The sequence below is a fragment of the Coenobita brevimanus genome, chromosome 111 (assembly GCF_032717465.1).
Source record: "Coenobita brevimanus isolate Jiangsu-jjx chromosome 111, ASM3271746v2, whole genome shotgun sequence".
Classification (NCBI taxonomy): domain Eukaryota; kingdom Metazoa; phylum Arthropoda; class Malacostraca; order Decapoda; family Coenobitidae; genus Coenobita; species Coenobita brevimanus.
The window spans coordinates 5,466,210-5,480,985 of record NC_137064.1 but is presented as its reverse complement, the minus strand read 5'-3'; the positions used below and the strand labels follow the sequence as shown (position 1 = coordinate 5,480,985).

Sequence of the window (14,776 nt, the reverse complement as noted above, 5' to 3'; positions counted from 1 at the left end):
TCATGAGGTTACGGACTGAAGCGGACTTCTTTTTTATGTGGTAGTCTAGTTTTCATGTCTTTTCTGCCGCCAACATGTCTCGCAACGATAAATCGAAGAGCTTTGTAAGTATGAATTATAGTTTCATTTACATTTTGATAAAATTACAGTAGTGTGATTTGAGTACTGTACTGGTATATACCATACTGAACCTATACTGTATAATATTTGCTCAGCGGCTGTTGTTCCTTAACTGTTTGCATGTACGGTTCTGTACTGTGGAGGAAGCTCTCTTTAAATGTTAGTGGTAGGCTGTGTTCCAAAATAGCATGGCATTTTCTACAGTCTGTTTATAGCCAGAGGCCATAATCCCAGAGGACGTGACTGCAAACATATCACCTCTATGTAAGTCTGTCATCTGCTATCAGGCTGCCTTCCATCCAGCTCATCACCCTTTTTCAAGCATCTCTCAACTCCCCCCTTTTTTTTCTTTTTTATTGGTACCATGGGCAGCCCAGCTTATATACTAGCTAACAGATTTTCAGTATGGATAATACCATGGATTTGGAGAAAGCATATGACAGGGTGGATAGACAAGGATTGTGGAAAGTATTAAGAATATATGGAGTAGATGGAAAGTTGTTGAATGCTGTGAAGAGTATGTATGATGGTGCTAAGGCTGCAGTACGTGTGGATGGTGAACTAAGTGAATTTTTCTCTTTGGAGGTTGGGTTGAAACAGGGATGTGTCATGTCTCCATGGTTGTTCAATCTGTTCATGGATGGGGTAATAAAAGAGGTACAAGGTAGGGTAGTGGATGTTGGAGTGGCCCTGGTGAGAGAGGGTAGTGTTTGGAAACTCCCTGTACTGTTGTTTGCAGATGATACTGTGTTGTTGAGTGAAGACAAAGGGGAGCTGCAAGGCTTGGTGGATGAGTTTGGGAGAGTGTGCAAGAAACGGAATCTAAAGGTGAATGTAGGGAAGAGTAAAGTGATGGTCTTTGAGAGAGGTGAAGTCAGTGACTGTACAGCGAGGTTGGATGGTGAGGAATTGGAAAATGTGAGTACGTTTAAGTACTTGGGTAGTGTGATGAGTAAGGATGGAGGTTTGGAGGGTGAAGTGCTTGAAAGGGTACAGCAGGGAAGAAAGGTTGCTGGTTCTTTGAAAGCAGTGATAAGAAACAGGGAAGTGAGCATGGAAGTGAAAAAGTTACTACATGACAGTATTGTGATACCAACTCTAACATACGAAAGTGAAGCATGGACATTGTTGGAAGGACACAAGTCAAGAGTGAGAGCAGTGGAAATGAGTTATTTAAGAGGAGCCTGTGGAGTCACGTGGAGAAACAGGCTGACAAATGATGATATAAAGGAGCGTTGTGGTGTGGATGTGGATGTGATAGGAAGTGTTATGAGGAACACACTGAGGTGGTTTGGCCATGTGGAGAGGATGGAGGGTGAGAGGCGACAAAGAGAGTGTATGTGAGTGAAGTGGAGGGGGGTAGAGGGTGGGGGAGGCCAAGGATGAGATGGAGGGATGGGGTGGAGAGGTAAATGAGAGAGGGGGTGTGAGTTGGAAGCAAGGCAGTGAAATGGCAGGGGACAGGACGACGTGGAGGCGATTTGTTTGTGGCCACCCCAAACGGGATTGAGGCGTCTGGCAGTAGATAGATAGATAGATAATACCAATGTATGGGTTACTGTATTGTGAAATAGTTTTATGGGTATCAGGGAGAGTTGTAGTTGCTTAACTTTGGTTTGCCTGACCAAACAGACCTATCGACTGCTAATAAGTAACCACCCTCATGGAGTTGTCCCATAGGTTCTGTACACTGTTGATGTTGTGTGTGCATCATAATGTAACATGTGCTGTGCAATGCTTCATTACAGTGTATGCATTTTACGTTGTGTAGGCCTGTTCTACAAGTGGAGCACGTGTCATCTGTGATTCCACCCAACCCTAATCTAAACTGATAACTTGAGGGGACTGAGTGATGTCCTGATCTAAGTCTGTTAAGGTGAATTTGATCAACTCTATTAAAGGATATCTCCAAATGGGTGGACATCAGGAAGGGGGCCAAACAGTATGATGTAGTGTTTGGTCGAGATGTTGCGTTGCTCTGCACGTGGAATAGGTATGCAGGTGTTTCTTCATTGTTAATGTAGCATTGTGTGGAGGTGGGATGTTGTTGAAGAAGATCTGGTAATGTTTCTGTGGTGATGGTTTCATGTGTTTAGTTGTATTGTGTGACTCTCATATAATGACGGGTGTTGTGTGTTAGCATAGGCTACCACGTAGAACTGTATGCCTCTCGTATCAAGATACAGTATTCTCTGACAGGAGATATCATTTGCTTAAGAGGAAGTGTTTGTGGGTGGTTGCAGTGTGGGAATATTATGCATGTAGTTACTGCATAGGCTGAAGAATGTGAGAGTGTGTTATGCTAGGATCTCCGTTAGGTAAGTTTCTTGTTCATGATGACTTGCCTGCCTGATAGACAGTTGGCAAGTTAGGGTTTGGTTTTGTTCTCCGCATTTGTGTTGTTGATTGTGATGATTGGTTCGCTGCGGGGGAGAGTATCGAAGGCTTTACTAGTGTCACTTGTTTTAAGAAGTATACCATATGTTGTCTGGCCTCACAAAGTTGATGCCATCAGATGCATGTTGTGTAAGGTCAGTGGAGTGGAGTGCTCTAAAGCTGTGTTGTGAGGGATCAAGGGGAATTTGTGGGATGACTTTGTTAAAAATCAGGCATTCATTTACCTTGGATGGTGTGCAGAGTAGGGTTGTGGATCTGTATGAAGAAGGGTGTGCTGGGTTTTTATTTGGTTCCTGTTTCAACATAATGATGATTGTTCCGTATTTCCAGCTGCAGTTGGTAACGTTTATTAAGGCCTGGCTGCTGTATGGTCAGGATGAAGAGAGTGCAAGTGAACTCAATGAAGTAAAGTGATAAAGGTGGTTGCTTGTTGTACAGCATGGTTTTGTGAACAGTAAATTGCTGAGATGAATAACTTGAAAGATATGAAATATGGCACTGGAATGGAGTTTGGAATTTTGTATTGTGTTAATTGGCGATTCATCATCATCATCACAATCATCATTATTATCATAATCGTAATCTTCTTTTCCTGTGTTACAAGTGGTGATGGACAGAATCCAGAAGCAGGATTGCTGTAAAATTTGTACTTTACAGTTTTTCATTTTCATTTCATTTTTAACCCTTTCAGGTCTCAAATAGGTCCCAAGGTTGCGTTTGAGAGACGCATTTTTTTTTTTTAAGTCAAGGTTTGCAAATAAAGAAAAAAATATCATATTCATGCACAAGGAAGTAATACACATCTGCCTATAAAACATTAGAGCTCTACTCACTATATAAGTGCTGCAAAAATGATGGGAAATTGCGTAGCAAGCAGTGTGGCGCAGTGTGTGAGTATTGCCATCTCGGTGGGTAGGTGATTTCTTGGTGCATAGGTGAATGATTGCATTGTTTGTTTCCATGTTTTTTCATAAAAAACAGTGCACTAATATATGTACATTACAGTATATCTCACGTGATTTCTGACTGATTCTTGAGATGTGTTCTTTACAAAAAACAAACTAAGCAGTTACAAGATCCATATATAACTATCACTTACTAGTTACTACTGATTAATTTATTTTATTTTGCTCTTATTTTGCTAAGTACTGTCCAAGGCTGTGGGGGTGAGGACATGGGGGTAAGCCTATGAGCTTGCCTTTTGTATGTACATATGTTTATTGTTGCAAACTATATCATCCTGTGTACTTACAGGCAGCAGTAGAGACAGTGATCAAATATTTATTATTTCTCAAAATTGACGATGTTATAAGTATAACCAGGAAATGTGGGAAACTCTTGAAATATAAATCAGAAGAATGTAAGGAGACACTACCAATCATTTGCCAATGAAAAAGGCAACACTCGCTGCACTTGTATGTCCGCCTGGTAACAAATAAATGAATGCTATGTGTATAAAAGGCTACAGAAACAACCTTAGAAACCTAAAATCATAAATCTCTAATTATTTTCCCTCAATCAGACACTCTAACACCCAGGAAATGAATGAATATTGAGACATACAACGTGGAAATCTCTTGCCTGCCTGTAACGTGGCAGCTATGTGTGTAGGTGGGAGGCAGGGGGTGGGGGATTGGAGGTAGAATGGAGGCTGGAGGGTGGGAGGTAGAGGGGTGGGGGATCAGTGGGAGGTAGGAGGGTGGAGGAAGCAGGGAGTGGGGGATTGGAGGGAGAGTGGAGGGTGGAAAGGTGGGAGGTAGAGGGATGGGGAATAGGTGGGAGGTAGGGGGATGGAGGGAGGGGGATATGAAAAGGAGGAGGGAGGTGAGAGCTATGTATCCTCCAGAGCAGTAATAATATATTGCAAACAATGTTCTTTTGCTAAATGAACTGTCTGATACCAAAATAGTAAAAAATATTGCCAGATCAACAGTATAATAAAATCAATACATGCACCCAACCCATCACCATGATTAGCTCTTCCCAGACTGTTTAAACTAAAATATTGTGATCTGCACATGCCTAGTAGAAGCAGAGGGGTCTGGGGAGCAGCTCGTATCCTTATTTCATTCACCAGCTTCACGCAACAGTTTTTATTCATGCCTAAATATGCTGCCACGGGAGTTGCTAGGAGACCCCTACCGAGAAAGCCACTATAGTGGCCAGGAGACCTGAGAGGGTTAAAGTCTCCAACATGCTTGCATGCGTTGGCCTTGGTCACCTAATGGCGCTTTCCACGCTGCACGATCCATTGCAGCCTCCCTGTTCAGTCCCTTAACCCTGAAGTCACACTTAATGACCTTGTCCCATGTCTTTCTCAGTCTACCCTTCATAACCTCGCCCTCAATATTAACACTTCTCACCTTCCTCACCCAATTATCATCCCCTATCCTCTCCATATGTCCAAACCATCTCAATCTACCTCTCCTCATCACAACACCAATACACTCCAGTCCCATCCTACCTCTCAACTCTTCCATCGTAAACCCAGCCCCCCCTGACCTTGCACGCAGGGATGCACTACACATCCACCTAATCATTGTCATTTCTGTATGTCTGAGCCGGCAAAAAACCTACTCCTTTACTGCCCAGGTTTCACTACCATACAGCATTACACTCCTAACACATGCTGCATACAAAGACCCCTTAGCATGTAGGGAGAGACCTCTCAAAGTCAGAAGAGGCAAGAGCTCCCCAAACTTCTTCCAACCACTTCTCACCCTAGCCACAGAGCTAGCTCCAGCCCCACCACCAGCACACAACATGTCTCCCAAATAACAAAACTCTTCCACACACTCAAGAGATTCACCAGCAAGTTCAATCCTTTCACGCCTGACAATCTCCACCTGCTCTCCACGACATGCCGTACACTTAAAATCAGCATTATCTCGCAGTCTACCTCTGATACCACTACATCTCTTGTGCACCCATTTATCACAAACACTGCACAAGGTAGAATTACTTCCCACGCCCTTGTGGCAAACTGCACATGGCCACTCTCCCTCGTCTTTGACAGTACCGCCACCAACCCTAGATATCATCACTTTTGTTTTATCTGCATTTACCCTTAAGCCCTTGTGCCCCATACCATCTTTTCACTTCCTAAACCTTTCCTCCGCCTCCCTTTCGTTGTGTGCAGTCAACACCAAATCATCAGCATACAACATCTCCCATGGGAGTCTGTTTCTAAAGTCACGTGAGAGGGCTTCAAGTACCATGATAAACAACATGGGACTCAAAACTGACCCCAGATGCACACCAACATTCACGGAAAACTCATCACTCAAATCTCCATTCGCTCTTACCTGGGTGCGAGCACCCACATACATACCCGTAACCACCCTAACCAGCCACTCCTCCAAGCCAAGCTTTCTCATTGCCCTCTTCACCACCTCTCTAGGGACTCTGTCAAAGGCTTTTTCCAAATTAACAAAAACAAAATAAAGATCCCTTCTCCTACCAATATATTTTTCCTGAAACTGTTGAACAATGAATATGGCATCAGTGGTCCCCTTACCTGGCAAAAACCCAAACTGCATCTCATCAATATTCACTCTTTCTCTAATCATACCTTTTAAAACTCTCTCCATTTCCCTCATTATTTGATCTAAAAGCTTTATACCTCTATAATTTCCTCTTTCCAGGGCATCATCCTTCCCTTTATACACATGTACAATTACACTCTTCAACCAATCGTCTGGGACAACACATTCATAAATAATCATATTTATCAGGTCAGTGAGTAACCTCACCCCTAAATCTCCTGAGGCCTTCAACATTTCGGCAGTCAACCCAGACACGCCTGCTGCATTCCCCACCTTGATCCTGCCTATTGCCTCACTCATAGTAGCAACATGAATCAGTATTTCATAGATTTAGCTACAGTACCTCACCCTGCCCTAGAGTGGGAAAGGAGGTCTGTATGATGATGATGATGATAACTTTATTTTTCTTTCAACTGAACAGCAGTGAGTAATTCAGTCTTTCATACAGTTTTGTTCTTTCAGCATAATAGAGTCTTATTCCAAGACAGAATTGTTCCATTTACTGTGCAGTAACTTTTGTTATGTTTTACTGCATAGGCCTACTAGTCCTGTCATGGCCATCCCCTGTTGTGGGGTTCCCGCGAGAAAGCAAGATAGCCCACTGAGGTGATGATGATGATGGTGATGAACTGATGATGCAGTAGTAGTTAATTTGATATTATTAATCATTACTATCAGATTTTATACCATTGTGCATTGCATAGGTAGGAGAGCTATGCTGTCAGAGTCTTGTAGTTTTTTTTTAGTTTGAAGACTTGATTTCATTGTTGCTACAACTAATGTTTCTTTGGCCACATGTGAACAGCTCAACAAGATGGACAAGATGCTTACGGGCACGTCCAAGAAGAAGGCGGGGCCAAAGGAACGTGCCAATATTCCCCGCCCAAACTCAGATGTGGACCTCAATGAGATAGAGGAGGACCAATATCACCTCGACAACCTCTCCGATGACCAAGTAAAAACATGCAGTAGTATTATGTTTGCATTTAAAGCCATTGCTAATGTGGGTAGATCTTTCCACTTGATGGCAGCTTTTCATGTGTAATGAGAGAGCCATTTTCCATGACAAACTGGTATAGAATTATTAACACCCTCTTCTAATATTTTGTTTGTCAGGTGCGTGAAAAGTTTCAGCAGATGATACGAGACATGAACCTCGCAGATGATAATGTGATGATGCAGACTCCGGTGGACAAGATGAGGCTTATGTTAGCCAGCAATAATAAGGTACGATTTACAGGTGTATTGTATGTTGAAGAATAAAGTATATCTGACAGGCTGAGGAAATTATAAGTCCTGTACCAAGTTGGAAAGACAGTATCTTGGCATTAATGTTTTCCATATGCTGGAACATAAATGCTGGAACATTCTGACTTGCCGTAAGTGCTTGGGATAGATTAAAAGCATCTACTTGCCCGAGTGCCAGGGGGTTAACTCATCCTCTTGATGCCCACAGTGGGGGCGGAGGGACGTTGGTTACAAGATTGTGACAACGTGAGTTAACTTTTACCTGGTCGTGGTGTGGTGGTATGCTGCCTGGCTCTCACCTGAGAGTCCCTGGTTCGATTCCCAGCATATTGGTAATTTATCTGATGATTTTTCCTGTGTACAGTACAGGTTTCTCCCTTCAAGGGAAACATGATTTCATATTAATGAATGGGATTTCACAAACAAACATTGTGATATACAATGATTTCTGTGTTTTTTAATACCTTGCGGGGTGAGGTTGTAAGTCAATTTGCGGTACCTGTATATACAGTCAACTCTCATTTATCCATTGTAATTCAGACAAGCCCTACGCTGGTTAAAGCAAATTGCCAGATATTGCATATCAGGTGCAACAGTCAGCTTTGAGCCAGATAATGTGATTCTATCTGTCCCGACCCTCTATCGTAAGTACTTTACCATGAGTTAAAGATGAAAACTAAGCATATGAAATCAACACAGTAATGATACAGTACAGTACTACAGTACTGCACTTAGTATACTATTGTATGTACTCGCCAAGTGTTGGCATCGATGGGGAGAAACAGCATGGAGGGGGAGGTTCATGCTCGTAAACAGTGCAGTACACAGTGGTACAGTCATCCCTTAACATTTTCGTTTTTAACACACACGGTTTTAAATATCCACGGGTGGATATAACATATGCGGCTTTAAATATCCACATGTGGATACAACACTGGGGCCGGGATTCACTAAAAGTATTTTATCTCGTTGAACTCTGGTGACTGTTCACTGCAAATGTAACATTATCCCAGGCACAGTTCATTGCTGTTTTAGTGATGGCATTATCCAGTGAATCAAATATAACACCCATCCTTTTGGCCACTTCATTTATTGATACCATTAACTGATCATGGGAAAAGTTAGGATGGACTGGGAGTATTTCTTTTCTTCCATGTTCTCCTTTGCAATCTTGGCGATGAAGGGCTTTGTTGTGATTACCAGCTGGTACAAGGGGAAAGCTCCGTGATTGGTTGGGCATACCAAAGCTTTGTGTGTAAGAGCCACCGTCATTGGCCAATCGAAAATCACCTGGTAATGGTTGAAATGCCTGGTGAACCTGATGACCCTCCTCCTATCGCCGAGAACAGGTAAAGTGAAAATTTTAGATGTTTTTATAGCTTTTCTTGCCCTTATTACTGTATTGTTTATAAAGACACCTTGGTCCCAATAAATGCGCCTATGTGGTGGATGTGTGAGCGAGCACTATTTAATATCGCACAGATTGATACAGATAACTTGTGGGGAAATATTCATTTGGTGGATTAGTGACTCCAACTTTAGGGGCTAAACTTTTAAACACTGACACACTCACACACATGTACACATACCCTCGATGAGCTGGTCTAAACCGGTTTGCTGCCCTCCCCCCCCCCTCTCTCTTTCTCTCATAAATATGAGGCAATACACACCCAAATCGCACTGAAATCATATGAGAGTGGCTGAAAGTGTTATTTTATATTATATTGTGGATTAATGTGATAAAATACAAGTCTGTCTATCTATCTATTGCCAGATGCCTCAATCCTGTTCAGAGTGGCCACAAACAAATCGCCTCAACATCGCCCTATCCCCCACCATTTCACTGCCCCGCTTCCAACTCACACCCCCCTCTCTCATATACCTCTCCACCCCATCCCTCCATCTCATCCTTGGCCTCCCCCTCCCTCTTCCCCCCTCCACCTCACTCACATACACTCTCTTCATCACCCTCTCACCCTCCATCCGCTCCACATGGCCAAACCACCTCAGTGTGTTCCTCATAACGCTTCCTATCACATCCACATCCACACCACAATTCTCCTTTATATCCTCATTCGTCAGCCTGTCTCTCCATGTGACTCCACAGGCTCCTCTTAAATAACTCATTTCCACTGCTCGCTCTTGACTTGTGTCCTTCCAACAGCGTCCACGCTTCACTTCCATACGTTAGAGTTGGTATCACAATACTGTCATGTAGTATCTTTATCACCTCCATGCTCACTTCCCTGTTTTTTATCACTGCTTTCAAAGAACCAGCAACCTTTCTTCCCTGCTGTACCCTTTCAAGCACTTCACCCTCCAAACCTCCATCCTTACTCATCACACTACCCAAGTACTTAAACGTACTCACATTTTCCAATTCCTCACCATCCAACCTCGCTGTACATTCACTGACTTCACCTCTGTCAAAGACCATCATTTTACTCCTCCCTACATTCACCTTTAGATTCCGTTTCTTACACACTCTCCCAAACTCATCCACCAAGCCCTGCAGCTCCCCTTTGTCTTCACTCAACAACACAGTATCATCTGCAAACAACAGCACAGAGAGCTTCCAAACACTATCCTCTCTCACCAGGGCCACTCCAACTTCCACTACCCTACCTTGTACCTCTTTTATTACCCCATCCATGTACAGATTGAACAACCATGGAGACATGACACATCCCTGTTTCAACCCAACTTTCAGAGAGAAAAGTTCACTTAGTTCACCATCCACACGCACTGCAGCCTTCTCACCATCATACATACTCTTCACAGCATGCATCAACTTCCCATCTACTCCATATATTCTTAATACTTTCCACAATCCTTGTCTATCCACCCTGTCATATGCTTTCTCCAAATCCATGAAAGCCACATACAACTTCTTTCCCTTCTCTAGAAACTTTTCCACTAGAGATCTCTCTCTCTCATAAATAATATGAAGCAATACATACCCAAATTGCATTGAAATCATTTGAGAGTGGCTGAAAGTATTATTTTATATTGTGAATTACTGTGATAAAATACAAGTGATTTTGTGATATTGCACTAATTGATACACATAACTTATGGGGAAAAATTCATTTGGTGCATAAGTGACTCCACCTTTAGGGGTTAAACTTTTAAACAGACATTTACCCTAGGACTAAATAATAGTTTACATACATACATGCACACGCGTACACGTACCCTTGATGAGCTGGTCTAAACCAGTTTGCTGCCCTCCACCCCTCTTGCTTCTCATAAATAATATGAAGCAATAGGCACCCAAATCGCACTGAAATCATATGAGGGTGGGTGGAAGTGTTATTTTATATTATATTGTGAATTACTCATATAAAATACAGGTGATTTAGTGATATTTTTGTGATAATCAGAGAAGTCATGATGCTAAGCAAATTAGCTAGTGAACATTTCTGCGGTTGCAAACTGTGCAGCTGTGCTGTGTGACTCAGGACATTATATCAGTAAGCTTTATAAAAGTAGGTGGTAATAAAAGTCATTCATGAAGTTTGATAAAGTTTGTAATGATTTTCCTCACATTGTTACTGTTTCGTTAAAGTCTTAACATAAACGCTGGAATATCGTAACAAAATCATAGGAGACTGGCATGAAGTGTTTTATTTTTATTATTATTGCAATTACTGTGATGCGGTAACTTGGCTGTAACCCTATCTTGCAGGGAAAAAATCTTGTGGTTTGGTGGAAATTTCTGCCTCCTTGGGCTGTTTCCTGTGTCAGACAGTCAAAAGACACCTTGTATTCTCTCAGATCATTCTCTGTGCTTGGAGTGCTTATGGACATGCAATTTGTTGCAAATGATAGTAGAAGAATTGAAGTTTGTCTGATAAAAATTTTAGCTCCCATGATTAACGATAAGTGGGTTAAAACACGAGTTGAAAACACACAATTTTTTTCCTATTTCTCTGCAGTGAGCACAGTCAGTATGTTGTCATTACAGCTGCTGCAGCCAAAGGTTAAGGGGGGTCCTGGGGTGTTTTTAAGGGGGGCAGCAGATATCTGCGGATTTTTAGCATACGCTGGTGTCTCTGTTACCTAGCCCTGGTGGATGTTAAGGAAACAATGTAGTTTAACAATGACAGTATAGCATAGGTCATGAACATTGACATGCCATTGGCTTTGCAATACAATACAGTACAGTACACTAGCTTGAAAACAAGATGCCACAGAGTTAGTCAAAGCAACGTGGTTTTGCGACTTCATTGTGAGAAGAGTAGGAGTGCACAGACATATCTTAACACTACGACATCCATGGACGAGAATAAGAGCGTGGGGGTATGCTTGGGGGCCAGGCAAGCCATGCCCACAAGGAATTCTGATTGGCTGGTGCGTAGCAAGCATTTTCATTGGCTCCTGAGTTTCAGAATTTCCCCTGGCGCCAGTTGGCTACTGCTAATGAGCGGTTGAGACCTCTCAGTGCCAGATGCTGCATTGGACTGCCTTTGTAACATTCCGTTTCAGCACTGGATGTCGCGTAAAAATCACTGGATATTGCATTGATAGTGCCAAGAACTGCGGCGGATATTGTGTTGGGCCGAATATTGTGAAAACAGACTATTGAGAGTTTACTGTAATACAGAAATTTCTCATCCATCTAGTAGAGATCAGTTAGGTTTAAGTCTGAATCCCTTAACCCTTAAATGACAGCTGACAACTTACGTATTCCTTATGTACGTGCTTGTAGAGAGGTCAGTGCTGGGAATGGTTGCTGATATGAGGGCCTTGAGAGGACGGCGTGAAGGTCTGTCAGATCATATGATTATGGTATGCAAAATCAAGCTGAGAGGAGTGAGGTGGACCATGAGAGGGAGGAGCAGTCAGGGAGAAAGACTGAAAGTCGAGAAGCTGAGGGTCAAAGAAATGGCAGATGAAAACAGGACCAAAGTAGGGGAGAAGTTAGAATCAATGAATTGGAATGAATTGGATCTAGACAGCCTGTGGAATGCATATAGGGATTGCCTAGGAATGGTGAAGCAGTATATGGTTTGGCAACAGTAACAAAGAAGAAGAAAGGTATGGCATAGTAGGATGGAGAAGTTGAGAGCAATTGATGAGGAAGAAGTGGCTAGGGTGGTTACAGGACAGGGATTCAGTTGAAATAAAAACTGAATATATTGAGAGCAAGAAGCAATTAAAGATACTAGTGAAGAGGAAAGGAGGTAAATTTTTTTTTTTTTTTTTTTTTTTTTTTTTTTTTATGTGTCCGACTCTGGGCATAGGCTTCACAGCCTGCTATCAAGGCCCAGCAGTCCTCCTACATACCATACACCTCCACATGTCACCACTTCGGCGCTAACACCCACCGTCCATATTGAATACACGCTAGGGCTGTCTCATACAGGACTGGTGCATTGGTATTAGCGGGGGTATTTTTACGACATGTCGGCGGGTCTTCTGGTAGATCAGTATAGTCTGAAATTCAAATCCTTACTGTTCCCTGCCCCAGCCGGGATTCGAACCTGGGCCCGTTAGGACCGCACGCCACCTCTCTACCGGTTGAGCCACCGCCTCCCCCAAAATGATGTAGGAAGAAAAATGAATGCAAATTACTCAGAAAATAGTAAGTTATACGGGAAAGTGGTGAGGAAATATAGAAGTGACAGCAGAAAGAAATGTGAAAGGGTGAAGGATGTAAGTGATAGATTATTAACCCATGGGGATGAAGTTAGGACCAGATGGAAAGAATATTTTGAAAGCCTGATGAATGGGAATAGAGAGAGCAAAGTGGCTGTAAACATGATTGCTTTGGGGGTTATGCAGAGAAGGAATGCAGTACCAGGAAACATGACACTCACACAGGTGAAGAAAGCTGTGAAGCAGCTGAAAAATGGGAAAGCAGTTGGGTTTGATGAGGTGTATGCAGAGATGATTAAGTGTAGTGGAGAGAGTGGAATGAAGTGCTTGTTGGAGATATGTAAACTGGCATGGATGAGCGAAACTGCCAGCAGAGTGGAAAATGGCTGTGGTTGTGCCCTTGTACAAAAAAAAAAAAAAAAAAAAAAAAAAGTGAGAGCAGTGGAAATGGGACTGCTGAGGAATGTACAGTATATGGAGTACAGTGAGTGGATAAGATATGAAACAATGTGATTTGTGATAAATGCAGAGTGAAAAAGTCTGTGGACACTTGAATTGATGAGAGTGTTCTGAGATGGTATGGTCATATGGAGAGAATGGATACTGGTAACAATAGAGTGGTGAAAAAGTATATCTGAGCGAATTTGAAGGTGGGAGGAGGCGAGTTAGGCCAAGGACAAGGTGGAGGGGTATGGTGTATGAGTGTGAGAGGAAGAGAGGTATGGAAGTCAGTGATTCTAGGGGACTTACAAGTGATCGAGCTAGCTGGATGAATGTTGTGAGAAGAAGCTTATGATCAGGGATTTGGCACTCCATTTTAATGTGGTAGCGTCCGGATTGACTATTGGATACGTTTATGTGAAGCTGCAGAATGTGGTGGTAACTTTTGGCATATCAGATAGAGCCAGGGATCTGGGGGCTTGAATGATGAGTGAATGGAAACGTGGCCCATTGGATTGGGCAGTCTTGGGCTATCTGGATGTTGCTACTCCTGACCCTGCTGTGGGGTGGGAAAGGTGGCCTGGATGATGATGATGATGATGATGATGATCATGACTTGGCTCTGGCTAACAAATAATTTTACTGGCGTTTTAACAACAGTTGTGGTAGATGGGGGTGCTCACGTTCCACTCACTTGATGTAGTGCTGCTCTCAGGTGTTTGCCCTTTCCTCTCCTCCATCCTTCTTTCCTTCCATCCTCTTCTGATTTTCTTTCCTTCATTCTTTCCTCGTCCTTCTGCCTACAGGTGGCTTTACACTCCCTCCTCTGTCTTTATTTCTTTCATTCTTTCCTCTTCCTTCTGCCTGTGAGTGATTCTACACTGAGTGACAAACCAAATGGTTTCCTGTACACCAGCAAACCATTTACTATGCAGGGTGATAACCATATAACCAAATTTTGGCGCCTGGTGGTTTAGTGGGTAATTAAGGCACTCCAGTTGGATTGAGCCAGTGAAGATTTATATCCAAGGGGTGGTTGGGGTTTATTGCTCATTTAATGCCACAAAGGGATGAGTGAAGCTGGTCACTCTCATCTTAAATGACAGGACCAACTTGCCTAGCCCCAGGCTTCTATGCTCCTCATGGGGCAGTGTAGGATTGGATGATGAAGGAATGAATGATATAACAACAACTGACGGCTTACATATTAATGCCCTGCTTAGTGTGAGATAATTTTACTTTCCAACGTGGAAATTTCCTGTTGTACAAAGGTCAGGGATGGATTTCAGCTGTATTAACCCTTTAACCGAGGGCTTGATTTGCTTTTTCTTGCGGCACCCGCGGGCATATTCGCGCTCCGACAGACTCTCTAAAAATATTTGCCAAAAATCAGTTATTAGTCCTAGAATATTAAAATCACATAT

At 42.7% G+C, this 14,776-nt stretch overlaps 1 protein-coding gene across 1 annotated transcript in view; it reads left to right on the top strand.

Moving 5' to 3' along the window:
* Positions 1–74: 74 nt before the first annotated feature.
* The window catches only part of dia (diaphanous related formin 1), a 91,219-nt gene continuing 76,517 nt past the window's right edge, over positions 75–14,776 (top strand). The window contains exons 1-3 of the mRNA XM_080286327.1: positions 75–104; positions 6,868–7,017; positions 7,179–7,289. Coding sequence (XP_080142453.1) covers positions 75–104; positions 6,868–7,017; positions 7,179–7,289 — 291 coding nt within the window. The remainder of the gene's footprint in view (positions 105–6,867; positions 7,018–7,178; positions 7,290–14,776) is intronic.